This window comes from Cololabis saira, chromosome 8 (assembly GCF_033807715.1).
Source record: "Cololabis saira isolate AMF1-May2022 chromosome 8, fColSai1.1, whole genome shotgun sequence".
Lineage (NCBI taxonomy): Eukaryota > Metazoa > Chordata > Actinopteri > Beloniformes > Belonidae > Cololabis > Cololabis saira.
The window spans coordinates 26,236,644-26,259,311 of record NC_084594.1 but is presented as its reverse complement, the minus strand read 5'-3'; the positions used below and the strand labels follow the sequence as shown (position 1 = coordinate 26,259,311).

General features: G+C 41.0%; 1 protein-coding gene across 1 annotated transcript in view; it reads right to left on the bottom strand.

The window, feature by feature from the left end:
- The window catches only part of col7a1 (collagen, type VII, alpha 1), a 71,243-nt gene that overhangs the window by 28,934 nt on the left and 19,641 nt on the right, over positions 1-22,668 (bottom strand). Inside the window, exons 16-78 of the mRNA XM_061727438.1 lie at positions 22,459-22,605; positions 22,108-22,230; positions 21,637-21,903; positions 21,384-21,527; positions 21,157-21,288; positions 20,879-21,025; positions 20,509-20,646; positions 20,273-20,422; positions 20,053-20,189; positions 19,825-19,951; positions 19,589-19,732; positions 18,991-19,160; positions 18,699-18,734; positions 18,523-18,549; positions 18,200-18,244; positions 17,956-18,075; positions 17,801-17,872; positions 17,682-17,717; positions 17,550-17,603; positions 17,360-17,428; positions 17,035-17,148; positions 14,811-14,837; positions 14,660-14,713; positions 14,476-14,547; positions 14,336-14,395; positions 13,682-13,717; positions 13,555-13,599; positions 11,927-11,962; positions 11,770-11,814; positions 11,609-11,644; positions 11,428-11,463; positions 11,285-11,317; positions 11,132-11,203; positions 10,977-11,036; positions 10,784-10,819; positions 10,622-10,702; positions 8,892-8,927; positions 8,677-8,721; positions 8,504-8,575; positions 8,322-8,366; positions 8,198-8,233; positions 7,989-8,033; positions 7,798-7,878; positions 7,616-7,651; positions 7,491-7,526; positions 5,654-5,734; positions 5,522-5,557; positions 4,925-4,996; positions 4,753-4,797; positions 4,398-4,433; positions 4,184-4,219; positions 3,577-3,681; positions 3,435-3,500; positions 3,064-3,099; positions 2,959-2,994; positions 2,822-2,869; positions 2,682-2,717; positions 2,003-2,128; positions 1,639-1,848; positions 1,520-1,555; positions 1,398-1,442; positions 1,192-1,302; positions 1,032-1,103 (exon numbers count right to left, since the gene is read on the bottom strand). Coding sequence (XP_061583422.1) covers positions 1,032-1,103; positions 1,192-1,302; positions 1,398-1,442; positions 1,520-1,555; positions 1,639-1,848; positions 2,003-2,128; positions 2,682-2,717; positions 2,822-2,869; positions 2,959-2,994; positions 3,064-3,099; positions 3,435-3,500; positions 3,577-3,681; positions 4,184-4,219; positions 4,398-4,433; positions 4,753-4,797; positions 4,925-4,996; positions 5,522-5,557; positions 5,654-5,734; positions 7,491-7,526; positions 7,616-7,651; positions 7,798-7,878; positions 7,989-8,033; positions 8,198-8,233; positions 8,322-8,366; positions 8,504-8,575; positions 8,677-8,721; positions 8,892-8,927; positions 10,622-10,702; positions 10,784-10,819; positions 10,977-11,036; positions 11,132-11,203; positions 11,285-11,317; positions 11,428-11,463; positions 11,609-11,644; positions 11,770-11,814; positions 11,927-11,962; positions 13,555-13,599; positions 13,682-13,717; positions 14,336-14,395; positions 14,476-14,547; positions 14,660-14,713; positions 14,811-14,837; positions 17,035-17,148; positions 17,360-17,428; positions 17,550-17,603; positions 17,682-17,717; positions 17,801-17,872; positions 17,956-18,075; positions 18,200-18,244; positions 18,523-18,549; positions 18,699-18,734; positions 18,991-19,160; positions 19,589-19,732; positions 19,825-19,951; positions 20,053-20,189; positions 20,273-20,422; positions 20,509-20,646; positions 20,879-21,025; positions 21,157-21,288; positions 21,384-21,527; positions 21,637-21,903; positions 22,108-22,230; positions 22,459-22,605 — 4,793 coding nt within the window. The remainder of the gene's footprint in view (positions 1-1,031; positions 1,104-1,191; positions 1,303-1,397; positions 1,443-1,519; positions 1,556-1,638; positions 1,849-2,002; positions 2,129-2,681; positions 2,718-2,821; positions 2,870-2,958; positions 2,995-3,063; positions 3,100-3,434; positions 3,501-3,576; positions 3,682-4,183; positions 4,220-4,397; positions 4,434-4,752; positions 4,798-4,924; positions 4,997-5,521; positions 5,558-5,653; positions 5,735-7,490; positions 7,527-7,615; positions 7,652-7,797; positions 7,879-7,988; positions 8,034-8,197; positions 8,234-8,321; positions 8,367-8,503; positions 8,576-8,676; positions 8,722-8,891; positions 8,928-10,621; positions 10,703-10,783; positions 10,820-10,976; positions 11,037-11,131; positions 11,204-11,284; positions 11,318-11,427; positions 11,464-11,608; positions 11,645-11,769; positions 11,815-11,926; positions 11,963-13,554; positions 13,600-13,681; positions 13,718-14,335; positions 14,396-14,475; positions 14,548-14,659; positions 14,714-14,810; positions 14,838-17,034; positions 17,149-17,359; positions 17,429-17,549; positions 17,604-17,681; positions 17,718-17,800; positions 17,873-17,955; positions 18,076-18,199; positions 18,245-18,522; positions 18,550-18,698; positions 18,735-18,990; positions 19,161-19,588; positions 19,733-19,824; positions 19,952-20,052; positions 20,190-20,272; positions 20,423-20,508; positions 20,647-20,878; positions 21,026-21,156; positions 21,289-21,383; positions 21,528-21,636; positions 21,904-22,107; positions 22,231-22,458; positions 22,606-22,668) is intronic.

Sequence of the window (22,668 nt, the reverse complement as noted above, 5' to 3'; positions counted from 1 at the left end):
CTAGTTCAGGCGTCATAGCAGTATATCACCTAGATTCAACACCAGCTCACGTCAGCTGATCAATAAGCTGTTTTCTTCCTGTATCACAGAGTGCTCCATTAAACTGCTGCAGCGTGCTCCATTTCCTCTGCAAGCTGCTTTGCAACATGCTTCCAACCCAATTCCTCCTTTCGAAATAATATCAGACTAAATTCATGTAATTTCTGTCAATGCTACTGCGTTCAGTATGTCTTGGTGCTCTACCTTCTCTTCCACATACTCAAACACAGAGTGACTGGCATTCAAGAGCCTTGCACCAAATCTAAACTTGCATAAACGCATTATATACAAAGGTTAGAATAACCTTTTAGATGAAAGTTTTCTTATCTGAGTGGTTTTTTGTCAGAGGGATGTGGCATGTGACGAGATCAGGGATCAATGCCGGACCAGAAAGGTCTGCCTGCCTTTGTGACAGGACACGTATACCTCACTATCCTACTTCAAAGAAATCCACTTTTTCATATATATATATATATATATATATATATATATATATATATATATATATATATATATATATATATGCAACTTCAAATAAATAATTTATTTTACTACCATGCCATTATCTCATTAACAAAAATAAACCAAAAAGAAAAACATAACATTTATAAAAGGAAAAAAAAAAAATCACGTGAGTAATTCTAAGTACACCCTTATTGCGTCAGAGGATTTAAGTGGAAGATTGGAGCCAGGTGCTGTTAATCATCAGCGCTTGAAGAGCAAATCATCAGCAGGTGTGCAGACTTCTATAGAAGCAGACATGTTGGCACTTTGCAGGTCTGCAGCATTCCCTCTTCACATTGTGTTTACCAAAAGGCAAAGGGCAAAGTCAAAAGACAAAAAGACTATTTTGTTTTTTTTAAGAAAAACAGAAAAGGGTACACTTAATACTACCCAGTAAAAATGGGGATTCCAACTGGGAATTCAAACATTCTACATTTTTATAAATTGTTACCCCGTCATAATCTAATCCAAACTAAGATCCATCTCACCGACAGGCCATCACGCCCTTTCTCTCCAGGTTCTGCTCTCTCTCCTTTTTCACCACGAGGTCCCACATAACCCTGTAATACATATTAAATTACCTCAATTCATATTAAAAAACACAGCATAACTTACTAATATGTGATTTTACATTATGTGTAAACTTACCCGCTCTCCTTTTGTTCCTGTTTGCCCAGTCACACCAGGCTCTCCCTTCTGTCCTGTGAGTCCAGGAGGGCCTCTAACCCCTGTTGTACCAATTAGTACTGATTCAGCTCCCTAAAGTGGACATATGCAGTTTTGGATTAAGTTGTTTATTCTATAGATGCTATGTATGGTTTAAGAGTGATATCACATTAGCTTAAATAATTCACCTTTTGACCCGGGGGGCCGGCTGGTCCTGTTAATCCCATTTTACCCTGATAAACAGAGGGATTTTTAAGCTGACAGTAAAAACTATAAAGGTTAACTACATCCGTTTAACGTTATGACTTACACCGTCTCCTTTGTCCCCTTTCTCTCCTCTCTCTCCCTGGAAAACAAATATACAATAGATCATCCGAGTTATATTGAATCAGTGAGAAAATCCTTTGTTTGAACAACTTTCCATTTCACCTTGTCTCCTGGTCGTCCAGCTTCCCCCAGTTCCCCTGCTCGTCCAGGAACACCAGGGATTCCTGGCTTCCCAGACTCTCCAGCAGCCCCCGGAGGTCCCTGTGATCCTTGCTCTCCAATGGCTCTTCCTGGAAGCCCAGGGGATCCCGTAGCTCCTCGATCACCTTGATCCCCTTTGCCTCCCCTCTCGCCTGGAAAACCACGAATGCCCTGATGCAAAAAGACAAAAAAAGACAATTCAACAGAGTAGGGACAATTTAATTAAATGTACATTTTCACAAACATTAAAGAAAATGTTCAGTTTTGATTTTGTGGCATCAGCCTGGAGGACTTTTGCTTTCACGATGCTTGGGGTGACACTTACATCTGCACCAGACGGTCCTCTCGGCCCACTTTCACCGTTGTTTCCCTTTTCACCCCTCTCTCCCTTTTGCACTTTTGGAGCCACCACCATGTCCTTCCTGTCTACCATCACCTTCAGATCAGACACCTGCGTGCAGGCCAGGGCAGAAATCAGAAACCAAAAAACTTCACACCTTTCAGCAGCTCGTAAATGCCTGTGAAATGTTGCAGATGTCAAATAAAGGCAGGTCATGGCCAATTCATGTCAGCAGCTTCAAAATGTGTTAGCACTCTCTGAGGGTCATATCAAGAAATGTTTTGTACTGAATATGTGAAGCAAGTATATACTTTAATGTTGCAACTCTATTAATTTGGATTAACTGGATTCAAGACATTGGTAGTTTTATGATAAAATTATATTGAGGAAAAAGCGATAACTTAAAAAAAATCCAAATTTGCTCATTTGCTCATAGTACAAGTGCAACAAAATCTTCCATTAACAAGACCCTAATGCTAAAATATGTATTCATCATAATATATAATACATGAAAAAAAAACTGAGATTAAAAATGTTAAGATACATAATCACATTATTTAATGTTGTTAATCTGTCAATGCCTTTCCCCCCATCCTTATCTCAAAAATACAGCATGTTTAAACTCAATAAAAATCCAGTAACACGGTAAAAATAGTCCACGCACCTGAATACCAAGGATGCCAAGAGCTTTTTGTACATCCTGGGGGGAGAAAAAAGCAGACTCACCATTAGACAGAGGTGAGAAAAATGAAATCTATATTGACAAATACCAATTCTGTGACATCTGATGGGTTTTAGTCGTACCGCTGCTCCTCCAGGTTTACCCGGAGCCCCATCCTCTCCTGGGTCTCCCTGCCAATATCAATATTTCAAAGGGTCAACAAAGCATGTGAAATCTCTATGTCACAATTTCACTATATCAGGGAGCAAATTTGACTTACATCGTCACCTTTAAGGCCAGGTGCACCTCTCTCCCCCTGGGAAAAGGAAAGAAGGTCAATAAAAGAAAAATGAAAAAGAAAACAGCAAAAACCTTAGCTACTTACTCTGAACCCTACAGCTCCTGGAATTCCAGGGACCCCCTGAAAGACAAAGAAAAATAAATGAAAACATCAACACACTCTAAGAGGGATAGCCTACAGAGACAGGTGGATAAAACACATATCACTGCTGTTTCAGGTGGCAGAGTGATACTGCAGCAGGTAACTTAACCACACACGGCCACAAGAAAAAGAAATTGCTACTTGCATATCAACTGGGGTCTATGTAAAATTTAATTTTCTGAGATAAAAGACAAAAAGAATCACATTTCATTGTACAATTTAATTTCAGAAATGGCAGTGGCGGCAGGGTTAGCTGTAATATGCCTTTCAGGAATGTAATCAAGTCAGAAAGCTGAGATGTCATGTGAGCTCACAGGCGTTCCAGGAGGCCCCTGTGGACCTGGGATCGGTGCTGCTTGGCTTCCTTTCTGGTACACAACCTGAGGGAGAGAAAGCATGGCTTAATAACAGTGTAAAATTATTTCTATTATTATTTTTCAGCTTTGTCACTCGCACCTGTCCTGGCGGACCAATGCTTCCAGGCAATCCAGTAGGTCCTGGGGGACCAGAGGGGCCTCCTGGCCCAACAGGACCACGGTCCCCTTTCTGCCCATCCCGCCCCTGAAAATCACATGCGATTGCACAATTGAGATTCACTTTACAAGGTGTTACTTCCAACTGCAGTACAGTGCAGCCTGCACTCTAAAAACCAAAGCAGGTGGCTGCTGCCACCCCTCCACTGATGTTCAAGAGATAATTAATGTGAATTTGCACATGAAAACAGCACTCTGACATTTGGTGCCCCTCTGGATTCGTCTTAGAAGTGGCTCCCCTTTAAAGGCTAAGCTTGATCATTAGAAGCTGGTGAAGATGTATAGCTGCCTCAAGAAGCCTATTGATTCAGCAGGGAGGAGGAGTGTGATGGTAAAGTAAGAACAAATGACTGCTGATATGTAGAAATGTGATGGGTAAAAGTGATGGGTGAAAAATGCATCTTACTTGAGGTGCGCATGCTTAAACAAGGTGGAGGGGTGCAACACAGGATCAGGATGCAACATGAAGAGAAACTCAACAAAAACAAATTAGAAAGATATGTATCTGAAAAAGGTGTAGCAAGACTGACATCTCTTCCACCTGCTCCCCCTTCTCCTTTGTCGCCCTGTGGATTAGAAAAAGCAGTGTCAGTGAAATACAGTGGGTTTTTTTTTATTATTTTTTTTTTTTTGCAAAAATTCTGTCAGAGGTCTACTGAAATTTATCTCACAGAGCAAAACTGTGAAATACATTTTGACTAAATTTCATCTTGCTACTGTCTGAGAGTTTAAACAGCCTCACACCTTTCTCCCATCTTCACCTGGCACGCCATCCTCGCCCTGTGAGTTAAGACAAAATGCTTTACCAACTGAATAATAGACAGTCTGCAACAGGATCATTCATTTCCACTGCTTTGGTGACTCAGAGCTTTTATGCAGCAGGAAATATCTGAAGAGCTTTTAATCAGAAAACACAATTGGCAGGAAAAGGTGGAGTGCTTCAAGGCCATTACCAGTGAAAGACGAGTCTCAGCATGCAGAGAAAATTCAAACTTTAACTTAGCAGAATTGCTATCTAAGTCAGTGACATATCTAATAAAATGTGCAATCTGAGTACATCATAAAACTAGAATATTATATTCAGGATAGTGAACGTTACCATTTTGCCTGGGAGGCCAGCTTTACCATCTTCACCTGCTTTACCCTGAAATGTAATAAAGTCAGAAAACATGGAGTCTCAAACAAATGTTAAAGACTGATGGGAAGACATAAAATAGATATTTGTAAAAATATATAAAATGGAAATTCAGTATGTGAAGGTGTGTGCTCACAGGTACTCCTGGATTGCCTGCAGGCCCAATAGCCCCCAGGGAACCCTGCTCTCCTCTTAATCCTGGCAATCCCTGGTAAAACAGACCAAAATATATCCATTTTGATTTATTATTCTATGCCTGAAAAAAAATAATGAATGCAAATAATTGTTTGTGTCTGAAATTGGCATCTTTTTTTAATTTAATTGTAAGTTACATAGCTGTAATGTGAAGTATAAAACAGGAATTAAACTCTTGCACTTCAGTGTAAGCTTCAAGCAGTTCAGGACCTAAACAGTCATTATTATGGTCAATATTACATAATGGTATGATATCCTATGAAAGCAGGCCTGGAGACGTCTTTCCCCACATATGGCTTATGCAACTGGCCACAAGACTGAAGAGAAGATTTGAACATTTCCACAGTGCCCTCTGCAGGATGCAGTAGTTAACTGCAGACGGTTCACAAATCAAAACGAAAACACACACATACTGAATTCTTTTAACTCAAGGGAGTACAAACAAAGCCGAAGCATTTGTTTTAAAATTATTTCACAAACCTGAGCTGATTGTATTTTTTTCAAACAACCATAACATTGGTGGATATAGGGAACTTACATCTCTCCCAGCGTCTCCCGGTTTCCCAGGGTCACCCTGTAAGACAAACAAAATAGATGTAAATATATACTATACACGTGTTACGTATGATGGGTTTTGTCATGTGGTGTAGGATGTCAGAAACAAAGATACCCTCTGTCCAGGTGGTCCTGGAGCACCTGGTTTAGCGTCCAGACCAGGACGCCCGTCTAAGCCTGATGCTCCTCGTTCTCCCTGACAGCAAAGATTCAAATAGTTTAGGATTACATGCACTGTTGTGGGGGAAAGTACATCCTCTTTTAATCCAAAGGGTTTACGTATTAGGGCATAAATCAATTCATCTGGTCCTTACTACAGTAGGTCTAAAAATGAGTTAGATACTCCCACAGATGAACAGTAACGCATAGGCATGATAGATGCACCGTTACTGAAGAAACCTAAAATATTTCAAATAGAGTGCAGAGATACCATATTCCTCATAAAAATGTGTGAGACAGCTGCGTGGTAAATATGACCGAGGCTTCATCAACTTTCAGGTCCTGTGTCTTTTTACAGCTGAGGTATTCAATTCAATTCAATCTACTTTTATTGTCCCACTTGGGGAAATTTGTCTTGGACTCGACAGCTGAGCCACAAATACCTTGACAGCTACAGTGACAAAAACAATACATCACCGGGCACACCATTTCAGCAACAAGTACAAACACTCACGCTAAAAAAAATCACCATAATAAAACACAATATAAAAAATATAAAAAATAAAAATGAAATGATTGCACGTTCTTTGACCTCAAGGAGCATTGTTCAGGAGTTTGATGGAGGTTGGCACAAATTAATTCTTAAAGTGATTTAATTTGCACTTGGGAACCCTGTGTCGTCTCCCAGAGGGTAGGAGCCCATATTCCGAGTAAAGGATGTGGGATTGCTCAGCTACAATCCTCCGGGCCTGCCTGACAACCGTTTGTTCAAAGATGAACTGCAAGGAATGATGGTCCCTCTTCCCCATCACATTCATGGCTGTATGCACCAAATGGGCCAGTTTGGTTTTCAGCCTGACAGTGACATCCCATATGGGACCAAGCTCTCCAGCACTGCCTGGTAAAATAAAAACATCATACTTTTGTCCACACCAATCTGCACATGGACATCCCAACTAAAAGACTTCTCTAGATGAAAACAAAGATTTTTGTATGAGCTGACCTGCTTAATGGGTTGAGTCATGTAGAACAACAGTACTGTTATGGCTTTATCTATAGCAATGATGTGATGTTATGATATACTTTGACTCAAATCTTTTGTTGTATTAACCAGATTAACTGTAGGTTTTGAGACGAAAACAAGCAGTGGATGTTTTTTTTTTTTTAACCACGTTGCTGGGAGTCTGGTAACATGCCGGTTTGGACAGCAGCTTCATATTTAACGCGTTCAATTACTTTCCGATAAAACTTTCAGGATGCTGGTAGATGACGGGACTGGCTGTATTTCCCGATATTCTTCTTACTGCTCCATATTAATTAAAGACTTTAAAGCTCAAAGATCCTCTGTATGCCAACAGCCTCAGAAATTAACACTATCTGAAACGTATCAGTCAACTTAAGCAGTCAACCATCCAGCTTTCTCAACGACATCAGAACAGAAGCCCTCAAGAGGCACAGAGCGAGTCAACAATAATAATAATATGTAAAAAAGATTTTAAAAGACTTCAGACAAACTGCAAGTGTCAGAAATCTTTAAAAAAAAAAACGAAATAAAAGAAGTTATATTTTTTCCAATGCCCCTATTTGTACCAAAAAGCTTTTTGCCGTTCATCTCACTAGGAATCTTTCTCCAAGCAAAGAAAATCCTGCAGAAAGAAGGACAGTGAGACTTGCCACTAACTACTAAGTACCGGTAACTAACTAACTAAGAATAAAACCTTTACCCCCCGAGTCTTGATAAAACGACATGTGTTTTCCTCTGTGCAGATCAGTCACTGTAAAAGATTGCAAACCTTCTCTCCAGGGGATCCTCTTTCTCCTCCATCACCCTGAAAAATGTGAAAATGAAATTATAATTATATAATTATAATTATTCAGATTAATCAAACATATCAACTAAAAGGGAGCGAAAGCTTACTCTTGTGCCTGGGAGCCCTCTTAGTCCATCTGTGCCCTTTATAAGCATCAGGGATAGATTGAGAAATCAGAGGACAAATGTGCACCAAATCTACGTACAGTACATGGGTTGGATCTGCAGTACGGACGACTATCAGATACCTATGAAAGCATCTAAATATTGTTACCATTAAGCAAACTTACGCGTAGGCCCGGCGCTCCAGGAAGTCCGACTTCACCTCTCACACCTTTGCCGCCATGTTCTCCTGGGTCACCAGCATCACCCTGGAGACAACAATGAGTTGTTCTTTCACTTGTGTTTCACAGAATTGGTTTTGTGTCTGCAGGGCACTTGATTGTGCAAAGACCCACAAATACACAGGGAGAGGACATACTTTCTCTCCTCTGTCCCCTTTCAGAGTGCCCTGGACAGTGCCCTGCTGTTGAAAGAAAACATGAAAGATCACATTAGATGGATTTTAAAACATTTGAGAACAAACTGAACACTGTACCTTCCCCTTGAAAAAAAGTATATATATTTATATATATAAATATATGTGTGTGTGTGAGTGTGTGTGTGTGTGTGTGTGTGTGCCAAACTGACCAGTTTTCCTGGAGGTCCTGGAGGCCCTTGAGGTCCCTTGAAGAAGAGAGAAAAGAGCCAGAATGCACTGAGTGCAGGTCTAAAAATACACGAGCGCTTTGTAAAAGTAAAGCAGACAACATACCGGCTCTCCCCTATCTCCTCTTGCCCCAGCAGGTCCAGGGCTGCCCTACGATCGAACACAGATCGATGGAGATTCTGAGTGGCTGACCTTATTTACAGTTTCCTCTCTCACGGCATCAATTGAGTAGCATGAAAGCATATTGAAAAGCTGTCTGTGCGGTGAAACAAAAATATGTCTCTCACATTTCGTCCGCTCTCTCCGGGGTCTCCAAAGTCCCCTTTCTCTCCCGGTCGTCCTGTTTGGCCAACCAGTCCCTGTGTGTGCGATCAATAATAACGTTTGCCAACTGAACTTGATGTAACTTGGCAGTTTTAAAGTTTTAATGTGACAGCTGAGGTAAGAAAAATTGTTCTACCCGCAGGCCTCTTTCTCCTGGCTTCCCTGGTAGCCCAGACTCCCCCTGATAAAAAGAAGAAGAAAAAACAAAAACGCTCACATCTGTACCTTATCTATGTAATATAATATGTAATTAAAATCATATTTCTTAATCATCTCATCTATGATAACTTTATTAGAGCCAAAACTAAATTAAAAAGCAGAAATATTTGGAAAAAAAGGGGTCTTACTCACCGGTGTGCCGTCATCACCCTTGTCCCCTTTCTCTCCCTAGAAAAACAGGTTTAATTTCAGAAAGGTAACAGAAAATCTGAGATGGGGAAAAAATAATGCAGGAGATCTATTTGTGCAGACAGGAAATTTGTTTGTTACCGAAACTGTCATCATCAGTAAGCGATGCAAGTTGGAAAGAATAGAAGAAAGCTTAACAAAGGCTGTTCAGTTTCTTTTTTTTCCTTTTTCATCACAGCAAACATGAGGCAACAACATCTACATGACGAGGTTAACCGTTGGAAAAAGTGACTGCACCAAATCGATAAAACCAGTGAAAGAAAGAAAGAGTAGAGTAGAAGCTAAAGTGTACAGCATGTGCTGGAGCAGTCTGGTTATTGAAATGATATTAGACCATAACATTCATTAAAGAAAACAGAAACATTATTAAAAACATATATCATTGAATGGAACGGAAAAATATGCAGACATATAATTTGCTGCGAAAAACTTGGTAGTGTCCTCGGAGAGACTTGGTGACGGTGTTGTCTGGATGAGGACGTTGCCAACAGACCAGTCACAGCTGCTCATCTGAGAGACACATTAATAACTGAGCCTGAACCTGAACGGATGCCCAGACCCACAGATATGACCAACCTGGTTAGTTTCTAATGTCACTACTTATCAGGATGATCAAACTAGACATTTCTTCAAAAACTTAGCGTCGGCTAAGTTTACAGATGAACAGTAGTTGGTTTTGGGATGCCAGGATGAGGATGTTGACTGGTCTTTCCAGGATGAGGAAAGACCAGTCAACTATGAGTGATTTCAAAGAATAAGTTTGAAACCATTAGGATTTAGGTCATTTTGATAAAATTGCAAAAGCAAAAACATGTCTAATACAGGACCACCTATGGGCGTCATACCTGATGTTTCTGAGCCTGAGCAATGGCATGTAATTGGGGATGTGCCACGAAAACTCATATTTCTGGAAGTGGATTTGCAGTACAACTGCTTGAGGGCTTAGACTCCTAAACAGATTACTTGGATGGTTCATTATCACTTGGAAATGTTCATCCGTAGAGTCCAAGAAGACATTGTCAAGGGTTTTAAGGGTCAGAAAATGCTTGGATTTTATGATAAATATTAAAGGAGCTTGAGGCTCCTTTTAAGAAATGAGACTCTCTAGCGCCACCCTTCACCACGACGGCCGTTGGGGGTACTGCAGCCAACAGTGAAGCCGGCACGGGAGAACGGGGAGAACGCACATGCAGCGTCATGTGACGTCACATCCGCAGGACAGCGCGGGAAATTCGGGACCGAATTGCAGCACATTTTGCAGCACACAGCCTGTTCAAGGCAACGGAGAGATACACTAGAGGGCTCATTCTTTTGGGTTTGGAACGCTTCATCTGACATTATTACTAGAAAACTTAAAATGTATACGGATTTTTTTCATAAATCCTGCCACAATCCGGCCTCAAGCTCCTTTAACTGGCCACTTCAATCAGAATTAAAATTCGATCAACCTATCTAAAAATCAACTATTTACCCGAACTCCAGCAGTTACAGCATTGCAGAAAAGCTCTGTTCAGTTGACAGTGAAGGATGATTATCATCCAGTTCCACTGACAGCCACATGTAGCATAAAAGCAATAAAACCAAACTTTAGAAGTTACTAAAAAGGCAGAAAGAGGCAACTCTCTACAGTTACTGTTCACAGATGTTGCTCAAGATGCGTAAATAGATCTGACCTCTTTTCCAGAGAGACCAGGCCTTCCTTGAATTCCTTGGCGGCCGTTTTCTCCGCTCTGTCCCGCTTCACCTGGTTCCCCCTAACAGACAAGCAACTGATTTAACAATTAAATAGACACAGATTAAAAGAAGCTATAAAGAAGACACCACAGGCCTCTCACCTTGGCACCCGGTCGTCCATTAGTACCTGCAAGTCCCTAGGGGGAAAAGCATGTTTTATACATCTGCAACTGGGGGTTAAATGAGACACAACTTGCGAAAATAGTTGGTGGAAAGAATAGTTTCATTAATGAATTTTCTTTCATTTATCACTGCAGTCGTAAACATTCTTTTATTTGTAGTTTTCAAACCCACTCGCTCTCCTTGATCTCCCTTGGTACCGAAAGCACCTGACCCTCCTGAGCCTGGAGACCCCTTTGCAGAGTGACAGAAAAATAGATGTCATTTTGATACACAGAGGAAAAAGAAATTCCATATCATTTTAAAGTTATAATACAATTATTGCTCACTTTCTCTCCTCTTAGTCCGGTGTCTCCTCTGTCTCCCTTTGAACCATCACTTCCAGGCTGGCCTCGTTCCCCCTTTATGAGGGACAGAAAAGTCAGGAAACCCATGGCTTCATAGCGAGTGCCACTTAAACGAACAAGAGTTTTGCATCTTACCTGGTCTCCTTTCCTTCCTGCTAAACCCTGACCCTGGATGATTGCAAGAAAAACATTGAAAACTCATCATCATGTGTAAAAACTTTCAAAACAGGAGAAATAAAGGAATATATGTAGTATTTTTATTATGTCTGAGTGCTCACACTTCTGCCCGGCTCGCCTCGCGCACCTTCACTTCCCTGGAAACAGACACTTGTTCAGTTCACTTGTTCTTTGACCTCTGCTTTAAAGTTAATTGGATTTCAATGAAATGTTTAACAATGAAATCATGTTCCTCTTGACCTGCCACTTCTCTTACAATTTCATGAACTGAACCGCCCTCACCTTTTCTCCTGACGGTCCGCTGGGTCCCACTAAACCCTGGTAATAAGTGAACAAAATTACTCATAGAGCTTCAGCCACGTATGATGCAAGAAATATGAAAGGAACAGACACACAAAAGTTATTAGCGCTTAGTAATTAAAACACAGCAGTTTATCACTGACTCTCAATCCTGGTGTTCCTGGGATCCCTGCCTTCCCCGGATCTCCCTGAGAAGACAAGTATTCAGAGTATAATGAAATCTCTTTAAGCGCAAAAGATGTCCACTTAACAAGATTTTCAACCTCAATTTCAAACAAATTAATAAGCTGATGTACTTACTCTCTCGCCAGTTTCACCAGTTGGTCCTCTCTCCCCCTAGAATGACACAAATGTTGGGATTACTTTCTAAGTAACAAGTGCTCAACATGGTGTGCGATAGTTTCAGACACTAGCAGGAATTAAACTGGGTGTGGAAAAAGAAAAGATGTGGGCGTTCAGAAACTGATTTTTGTGCAAACAAGCAAGATCGATTGTTTAAAAAAAAAAGAAGTAAAACAGAAACCAATGATTTGAAAATCATTTAAACCCTTGATCAATTGGGAAAATATACAAAAACAAAAACATCAACTAAACCCGTAGGAAAGGTTTGAAAGACTATAAGTGCAAAGGATTAAAGGTCATGTCATGAATTTAAACTGCGAACAATTTAGGTATTTTATCAAGGCGAATAACATTCAAAATTCCTAGATTCTGGAGAGATAACGCTTTAAACCAATGATGCACTTACATATCAAGCGTATGTTAGAACGCTGCCTTACAAAAAAATGAATCAGATCCGGTTACACTGCTGTTTTCTCTGAGCATGGCCTTATGTAAGTGGAACAAATTTAAGTGGAAAACTGCCCTTTGGTCTGATAAATCAAAATTTGAAATTCCTAATCGAAATCACAAACGCTCCTTCAGGCTGAGAAGGAGCAATTCAATCTGGCCTTGTATTAGTACATAGTATAGGAGGGTGCATTACTATTCATGGTATGAGGTCCCCTGCAAAAGGCACTGCTGAATGATAATAATATGATTTGGAGGAACATATTCCCCATCCAGACGTCCTTCTCAGGGAATGTCTGTTATCTCAGCAAGATAATGTTAACTGCAGTCTGCGCGTGTTACAACAGCATGACTCTGTATTAACAGATAAAAGAAAAAAGATCAATTTTCTCATATGTTGTTGCTCTAATTAACTAATTAGCTAACTAACTAATATACACTAGACATGTTAAGTCAGATTTTAAATATGCTCCAGTTATTTAAGACACCTAGTAATTATAAGATCTTTTTAACGCACATACTGTATGCACAACCATATTATTAACCATATTATGGGAAAGAATTGTGTGAAACCTTGATAGAGTTGCTGCCCTGAGATCCTCATACCTGCACTGCCATAAACTACACTCCTTTTAAATCTAAACCTGAAATGTACTGTTTATGTATAGTAGGTAGTAGCACGGTTGTTAAGTGTCTTTTAAATTTGAATGTATGTTCTGTTTTATTTTTGCTATATATTGATTGTTGGATGCCTGTGGTTCGCTGTAAAGGGTTATACAAATAAATGTTGCTGTTGTATCAAAATGTGAAAATAACATTTGGTATAAAAATAGGATTTTAATAGAATAATGCCCCTGAAACAATACAACAGCAGCTTTTTACATCCTGTCCAAACATGAGTTTATGCAGTATGTTGTCATTGGACAGAAAACAGCAATTTTTCAAACTTCTGTGAGAATAATGAGACAACCTAATGAAACCAGTACATATTCCTGTTTTGCTTCTTCATTCAATTTCCTTTTGATTACTCCTCTTCCATCTGCAGACCATTAACCCTGCTGCTGTTTCTGTGAGCATAGAGACCATCTACAACAATGCATCCATGTATAAAACACGTTCACACACAAGTGCATACTCACCCTGTCTCCCTGTGTTCCAGCCTCACCTGGTTGCCCTCGGTCACCCTGTCAGAGTAAAGGCAATAACAGAGGCTGGTATCAATCTCACATCCAACAAATGAAACTATTTTTCTTACCTTTACCTCACCTTGGTGCCAATTTCCCCTGCAGGCCCACGGGGACCCTGAGAAACACGAGAAAATGCTTTAATCTTAATAGATTAATTCCACCAATGCAGTCTTAATTTAGCTAAATTATGTGCCTGTCGGTTCATTAGAGGGATATTTAAATCATGACATCCCTTTTTAATTGGACCAAGGATCAATACTGCACTGAAATGAAACCATAGTGATGCTACCAACTGAATATCTGCTGAGCACTTTATATATTTCCATTCATCTTTCAAATGGACAAAAATGCAGTTTTTATTTGAACTAATTTGCAGAAACATGTTCTATGGCATGGTGTATTGTTTTACATTTCTGTTATTGCTTCAAAACTGCTGGACAGTTAACATGATTCTACCTATTTCTCAACTTTAAAGGGTCATTGAAGCGAATAATATGATATATATGATATAATGCTTCTTACTACATCATGAAATCAAGTCAACACAAACCCTATTTCTGTATTCTCTAAGACAGCCTCACCTTCTATCACTGATCTTGAGATATATATTTTTAATAGATTTTGGTTTGTGCAGACTTAGCCGATGTTTGTCCTCTCCACGATTTGCTGAGAAAACGGATTAATGGTCTTAGTGTTCCATCATCCTCTCTGAGCTGCGATGCGGCTGACTTACCCTGTCCCCCGGCTCTCCCTGCTTCCCTGGGAGTCCAGGAATCCCAGCACCAGCATCACCCTGGAAAACAACGACAGGTCATTTCTCTGAAATAAACACTTCACACTCCAGCATCCACTCCCAAACCAATCTGCTGCTACCTTTTCTCCTTTCGTTGACTCTGCCCCCCCTGGCCCTCTAGGACCTGGAGCCCCTGGAGTTCCTGGAACACCCTGATAATAAAGAAAAAAGCTATTAGAAAATGCAAAACATACCCCGTTTAAACTCAATGTTCACCTGCTAACTTAGCATGTCAGCACATTGCCAGTGATTGACAGCGCTTACAGCAGAGCCCTTGTCGCCTTTCACAGCCGCCCCACTGCCGAATCCTGGAGGTCCCTGTCAGCAAAGAGATAAGAGCCCAGGATTGTTACGCTCTCGTGCTCTGTTAGATATTTCTGCAGTGAGAGGACAAGCTGGTGATGGTGTTACTCACCCTCTCTCCTGAGCTGCCCTTATCTCCCTGTCAGGAAAAGAAGGAGAAGGGGAAAGAAGAAGCACAGACATGCTGTTAAGATGAAAAACGTGCTCAGGAGATGGTTTATTTGCTAACAACCAATCCTTTTGGCTCTTTAACAAAAAACCCGAAGGGTCTCATAATTATCTAATAAACTTGACGTGAACTGTAAGTATACTTGTTCAAATGTTTGGAGGACAGTTCAGACTCAATATAGATTGAAAGAAATAACAACCAATGATAACACAGCAACCCAATCATGTAAAAATCACAAAAAATATCAAATTAAACATCAGCATGTGCGTCTCTAAGGCAGTGATAAGACTGATTATTTACTATTTCAAGATGACTGGCAACAAAACAACAAACACAGACACACAGCCATGTCAGAGTGCCCACTGTAGACCAGGGTTGACCAACATGGACAACCAGAATAATCATAAGACAAATAAAGACTTAAAACGATAAAAACTTTCCAGTAAAAGATCCAATCGTGCCCCTGAACAAGGCGTTAACCCTAAATGCTCCCCGGGCGAAATGGTGTCTTTGTTCTCTCAGATGTACGTCACTTTGGATAAAAGCATCTGCTAAATGACAGTAGTAGTAGTAGTAGTAGTAGTAGTAAATTAAAGCCTAAATAATAAAATAAATTAGTATTATGAGTCAAATGCCCATCTGAAAAGATCCACCTCTGGATCAGTCTGGAGCTGATTCCAGGCCAGTCAGTGAGGGAGCGTAACTCAGGGGGCAGCGTGTTCCAGAGTTTAGGAACAGCTACTGCAGAAGACCAATCAGCCCACTTTTTTCATTTATGTCACTGAAGTATTTTCTTTTTGGAGAACAAATGTTAGTTGAGGTTGGGTAATTGTGTGTTATTTGATGTTGTTGTTATTAATTTATGTATTTTGTCACATAGGAAGTTAGATAGTGACGTTACAAGCTGGTCTTTAGCCACGTTGCTCTGATCAAAGTTCAAAGTCCTTTATTCTCAAGTGAACAACAATCTTCAAGAGCTGCCATTGACAAACTTTAACAGTACAATCTTAATAAGTATATCTAAACATTTTTTCTAATAATAACAATAATAATAAAGAATCAACTAAAGAATGTTAACAGAAACTAGTGCAAGTACAGTGGTGCAAAAGGTCACCAAGAGTCACAGCTGGGGTAAGTGTAAATTAAAGTGACTGTAAGAAAATATATGAAAGCGACGGCAGTGTCTACGGTGGGCTTAGGGGCTCAGGAGTTCAACACTCTGGCGGCCTGAGGGATGAAGCCGTCCCTCAGCCTGGAGGCGGTTGCCCGGGTGATCGGCCAGACAGCAGCAGACAATGATAATGAAATAAGTAAATGTAATGTAATGTAATATGTATTATATGTAATAAAAATAAATAAAAATGTAATAAAATAACTAAGAAAAAGATTTTGCAGGTGACTGGATCATTTCAAATTGGAATCGTTATAATGATATTGTATACCGTAGACGTCCTGGCACATGCAGGAGTGGCTGAGCTTTCACTGGCTCAATGCTACCACCATGTGCATGAGTCTGACAACAACAGTTTCATCTCCTTTTACACTTAACTGAAAATCTATTTAAGTGAAAGGAAAGTTTTAAAGGGGACCTATTATGAAAAACACGTTTTTTCTTGCTTTAACATATATAAAGTGGTCTCCCCTCAGCCTGCCAACTCAGACAAGGAGGAAAGCAACCAAATTCTGCAGTGTCTGTACAGCCGCCCGGATGATCCATCCAGTGTGATGTGGCTTCTACGAGCCGTTCAGATTCTGCGTGAAACTACGCCCACAACTAACTCTGGCAGGAACAACAACAACAACTCCGCAGGCCGGAGCTTCTGCCATTTTTTCGTAGCGGTGTATCGCGTCATTCAGGCAGCCAATCAGCACAGAGCCTCATTATCATAGCCTCCACTCCACTCAGAATCCCTCATAGAGAATGAGGTTAGAGACTGGGAAGATAAAGACATGGCTCAGAGGCTGAATTTCTAATTTATTTAGCAAAAACAATCAAAATCTTGTTTTTAAGACATTCAAGGCCTGTTTAAAATAGGTATTAGATGCCATAATAGTGAACACATTATTTTACAAATGATTTAGAAATCTTTTTTAATTAAAATGAACTTAATTCTACAGTGTGACTACTGCCCCCTCCACTTACGGAGATTGGGGGTCAGGGACAAACCTTAATAGAAAGCCCCGGTGTTCCTGGTATCCCCGGGCGACCATCTTGACCTGGTGCACCTGAAACCCCAGAGTTTCCTTTGATCCCATCAATGCCTGGTCGACCTGGAGTACCCTAAATAGAAGACAAAAAAAAACCAAATTGTATTTTCTTAGTGCATCCACATTTTCTTAACTACAGCGGCCTCCTCTGGTGCATGAAGAAACATTTTACATCAAAAACGTGGAACTGCAAGTTATTTACGTTGAAAGTGGCTTTCAAATCGCCGTATCACAGAATAATGCGAATGACAGTTGACAGTGTGACTTTTCAATCCGTGTCTTACCGGTATTCCTGGTATCCCAGATTCGCCCTTCCTCCCTGGAAGAGTGCTGCCAGGTAAAGCTGGTTCACCCTGCAAAAAATACCGTGCACAGAACCACAAATATTGCTCTCTGTGTCTTTAAAAAGGAGCACAGACCTCTCAGTATAAATGTATAAAGTAAATTTGAGAAGTTAAAACTCTTTCATCTTACCCTTTCACCTTTATTTCCCTTTAGTCCTGATAAGCCTTGTCCACCTGGCTCCCCCTGGAACAAGAATAAAAACACTGAACCAAACTATTGGGCTATAAGGCTATGCGGCTGCAGGTCAGGAGGATTACTCACTGTGTTTCCTCTGATTCCAGGTAAGCCCTGTGAGCCCTTAAGGACAAATGCAGGAGTAAGTTATCGTTTCCAAACAAAACTATGAAAAAGTGTCCATGGATACAAGCAACCCTACTTACTGGAACACCTGCATTTCCAGGAGCACCTGATCGTCCTGGCAACCCTGGATTCCCATCAATACCAGGGAAACCCTATAAATAAATCAAATTTATAAAATAATTTGAATTCATTTGTTTTTATTTCATATTGTTAGCATAATGTCAGATGTACTCACTCTTTCCCCCTTTTCCCCTTTTACCACCCGTGAAGGGTCAACGGGGACAGTTTGGCCCGGTGCACCTGGACGTCCATCGGCTCCTCTGGGGCCTTCCCTCCCAGGCAAACCATCCCGACCCTGCATCATACAAACATTCATGGACACACACTTCTCATGCACTATAAAAAAGTGAAATAAGAGCACTTTGATATAACGCCACATAGTTTAGGATGATAATGATCACTGTTCATAACTGACTCACCGACTCCCCCTTACGTCCATCTATTCCATCTCTGCCTCTGTCACCCTGTGGAAATGTAAAAACAACAATTCTCTTTGACACATGGGGATATACATCTTTTTCTCTTGTGTACACACATTTTGTATTGAATTGCAATATCTTCAATATCAAAAACAGGTCGGGTGAGGCACGATAAAAGGCCTTAACAGTTACGTAAAGCTAAAGGGTAGCTTTCTGCAGGTGATTGATGTAAATTACATGCAACCCACTGCATATAAGATTACAAGTGTCCCAAGGCATTTGGAGACAAAATTGTTTTCATAAAGAAAAAAACATGTTGATACCTTTTCTCCACGATCTCCCTTCTCACCCTGAAAGACATGGGTAGGAAACATTTTTTTTAGAAATCAAACCAATGATAAATCAGAAGAGGAAGACATCTGGAGTGGATATAATCTAATTCATGTTTATTAATCAGGGTTAAATATGAGTAAATAAATGTAATACAAAACTTGCTCACCTGAGGGCACTGAGTGGTACACTGGCCTGTAGTTACCTAAACATAAAACAAAAGTTTTACCAGATGTATAGCTTTTTTAAAAGTCAGTTAGAAAACATTTACAGCAGAAAGTCTCCACTTTATGTGTGTCCAAAAAACAACATCCACTTTTATTTCCAAATACTTTGTTTGTGAGAGATGACAATGGAAACATGCTGCATTGGTCTTAAAACTTGCAATCTAAAATATGAGCAGATCCAGTTTAATTCTAATCTTTTTTTAGCAATTTTTTTTTCTCCAGTTTTCTCGTCACCTTTTCTACCCTGGCAATACCACAGAGCAAGTCGGCCAGACTGGAGTGCAGCGTGTTCAGCTGGTCTGCATTCTGAGCATACAGGATGTTCTGGGTGCTGCCATCCGTCACAGTGCGGCGCAGCTCCTCTGCGTCTGCTTGGCCGATACCCACGGCTAGCACAGTCACACCTTGCAAGCCACAAAAAGAGGTTTGTGTCACAGAACTGAGAGGGTCTAGTCTGGCTGTTCTGAGGAAAAGTTTTAGGCATTTTAGATGTTTAGGTTCTTTTCTTTCATCGGGTCAGAGAAACCTCTGATTTATTCTAAATACAGTGAAGAACATGAAAAAACCTGTAGCATATAATCAGATTTGCAGACTGAAGACAGTTAAAAGTCCCAAATCAGAAACACGGTGCACCTGTGAGAAATGGTAAAGATTCACAGGTCACATCAAATGTATTGTATGTATTATAGTGTGATGCCAACTTATACCAAAAGCATTATTTACACCTTGTAAATAAAATGCATTAAAGACAGTGAGTTCATGAGAGGCAGGACGTCAGGTGCAACCGTGTCTTCACATAAACTGAATCCAGCCGATGGCTGATCCGGCACACCTGTTGCTCTGAGTTTGCTGGCTGCAAGGGTCAGGTTGTCCGCGGATTTCCTGTCAGCGATGATGACAACAGCTCCAGGCACGCTTGGTCTCCGTCCAGCTGGGATGTTTAGAAGGTACTGTTGTGTGAATGTCAACGCCTCACCTGTAAGAGGGAGATGGGTCATGTCATGATGGACACTAGTAAACGTCAAGCAGCTGATAATGTTCTGTCAGAGAGGACAAAAAAACACTCACCAATGTTATTTCCTGGGCTTTCATCAAAAGGTGTGGACTGAATCTCTTGGAGTAGTGTATCAGATCTGCTGTGACGATTGAGCACGAACCATATTTTTGATCTGAAGCCATAAACAACAACCCCCACCTAAAATACAAAACCAGAATGTTAGTTAAATAAAAAAGAAAAAAATTATCAACCGTTTTAACATGCCAGCGCTGTTTTTGAAACTCATTCATCCACATTACCTGTGAGTCACGTGACCCAATAGTAGCAAGGGACCCTGCTGCACTGGTTAGGAGTTCGCGCACACGTCTCGCCAGGCCCGTCCGATCAGTAGATCCAGGCACCACAAACACCACATCAAGACGTCCACCCACACACACTAACACGAAAACAGTTTGCACATTAGATGTCGGGTTCTTGTGCACGTGAGAAATATATGAAAAGTGCATTTGACAATGTTACCGGTGCGCTGATCTTCAAAGGTTTCTGTTCCCAGTCCATTTGCAAAGGTGGGCTGTATGGTAAACCTGTATCGACGGCCCAAACGCAGCCCAGTCACCGGGTAGGAGTTGGATGACGACGGCAGGGTGACGGTCAAGCCTTGCCCGATGTCTGATAATCGCCAGCAGTTAAAAAGACGGGGTGACCTTCTCAGACTGAACCATGAATAAGTGAGACGTAATAATAATATGCCTCACCTGTTTCATCCTTCCAGCGAAGAATATAACCTGTGGCAGCTTGAAGAGGAGTCCATGCCAACCGGGCAGAATCTTGGGTCACCTCTGCCACCCGTAGAGTTGTACTAAGTACCGTAGGAGGCGCCGTATTATAACCCGCTGTGCACATGTGAGACATATTGAATATATGTGTTACGTTACAAGACATGGAGTCAGGTGCAGTGCTGGTCTCTAGCATGAGATTGGGAGAGTTTAGGGGGTAAGACTTTGCAGTCCATGAACTGCTGGGGTTATAGTTATAGTTATATTTGACAATATTCAACATCCATGAAATACCTTTACTCTTTCAAAGTTACTGAGGTGACGTCTGAGAAAGGAACACAGGACTTACGCGTAGTGACTCTGACAGACACAGGGGTTCCCTCTCTGTTTTGGACCAAAGCCTTGACCTGAACCTCATACTGAACTCCAGGGTCAAGCTGCTCTATATCCACTGCCGTCACATCTCCATTCACCACCTTGCTCCTCTCGTCACCACCTACAGCTCAATGTGACCAGAGGAGTAAGTCAGGTGTCATTTATTTAGGATCCAGTCTAGGATGTGGTCAATGATCCTGAAGTTCAGCAAGAACTGTACCAAAAACAATTAAAATAACAGAAAACTCATACCTTCTGTTCTCTTCCAAGAAACACGATAAGCCGTCGCTCCCTGCACACCAGTCCAAGTGATTCGGACGACCTCTCCCCGGGTCTCCTGGACTTGCAGTGATGTTACTGGCCCAACAACCGACTGATCTGATTCTGCAAGTCAGGACAGGACAACATTAAGCAGCTCTCATTTGCAGCACGTGGCTCTATTCACAGCAACAACACAGAAAAAAAAAACATTAATATACCAGTCCTGACGTTCAGGATAGATGGGGTTCCCTCTCGGGAGCCAAACAGTGCAGTAACCTGCAAACTGTATGCATAATCTGGCTGAAGCCCATCAATGGTGTAGGAAGAAGTGTCAGCAGTGACCGTACGAGTCGTTTCCACTCCTGATACAAGTAAAACACGGCACAAAATTCCACTTTAACAATTTAATTTATAATAGAGTGGATGGACAGTATTTGAATATATCGTTGGCAGCGATAAATCATTCGTTACCATCATCACGAAGCCATGTGATCTTATATCCAGTTGCTCTAGACGCAGGGGACCATGCAATGCGTATCCTTTGAGATGAGATGTCAACGACGCGAAATCCAGACACAACTCCATTAACAGGATTAGTTCGTGCAGTCAGCGTGACCACCTCTCCGACACGTTGATCAACAACAACTGCAACACCGATTGCCAGTGCTTCACCTGGCTGCAGGCCATCGATGGTGAAAGAAGTGGCCTCTGCTCCCAGAGGGCGGACCTGCTCTGCATCTAAAATGCAGGACGTAAGGTTAAAAAAATTAGTACAAACTTAACAATAAGCAAAAAGACACAAAAAGGTATTAAGTCTCAAAATCTGTGATGGGTTTTGCAAAGGCAAAAAGCAAGAAAAGAAAACCTTTCAATGCAAAAGATTTACAAGACCAACAGAATAATGGAGCAAAAATGAAAGTATACTACAACCTAACACCTTACCATTTCCTTGTCTCCATGTAAGCCTGTATCCTGTTGCTTCATTAACTCCATCCCACGCGACACGAAGTCGCCGACTGCTTACGTTTGTTACTCTGAGATTGGTCACTTTTCTTGAAGATTGTTCTGCAATAAAGAAAGTAACATTTATAATGTGGTGAAATGATTTAACAGCAAAAGCCATCTGAGGCTTTAGGCTTTCAAAGATAATAAACAACTCTGCATTGTTATCATTGCTGCCACCTTGAACATACAGTATCTATCAATTCAACATTTCAGATGCTGAAACTGCCAGAAGAAGACAATGTGTAAACTAGAAATGACAGCAGTACAACCTGTGCCTGTTCCACTCACCCGGTTTGATGTAGACCGTGACTGTTTCTCCTTCAAATTCTCCCACCAGCGCCGTGACGCTGACACCATAGGACACTCCCACTGACAGGCCTACGAGGTCAAGGGTCGTCTGGTTTCCGGGGATAGTTCGAAGTTCCTTCGTTTCCCCTGACATGACATGAAGCACGCACAAGCATAAGCCATACTCATGTTTTTAATTCACAGCTATAC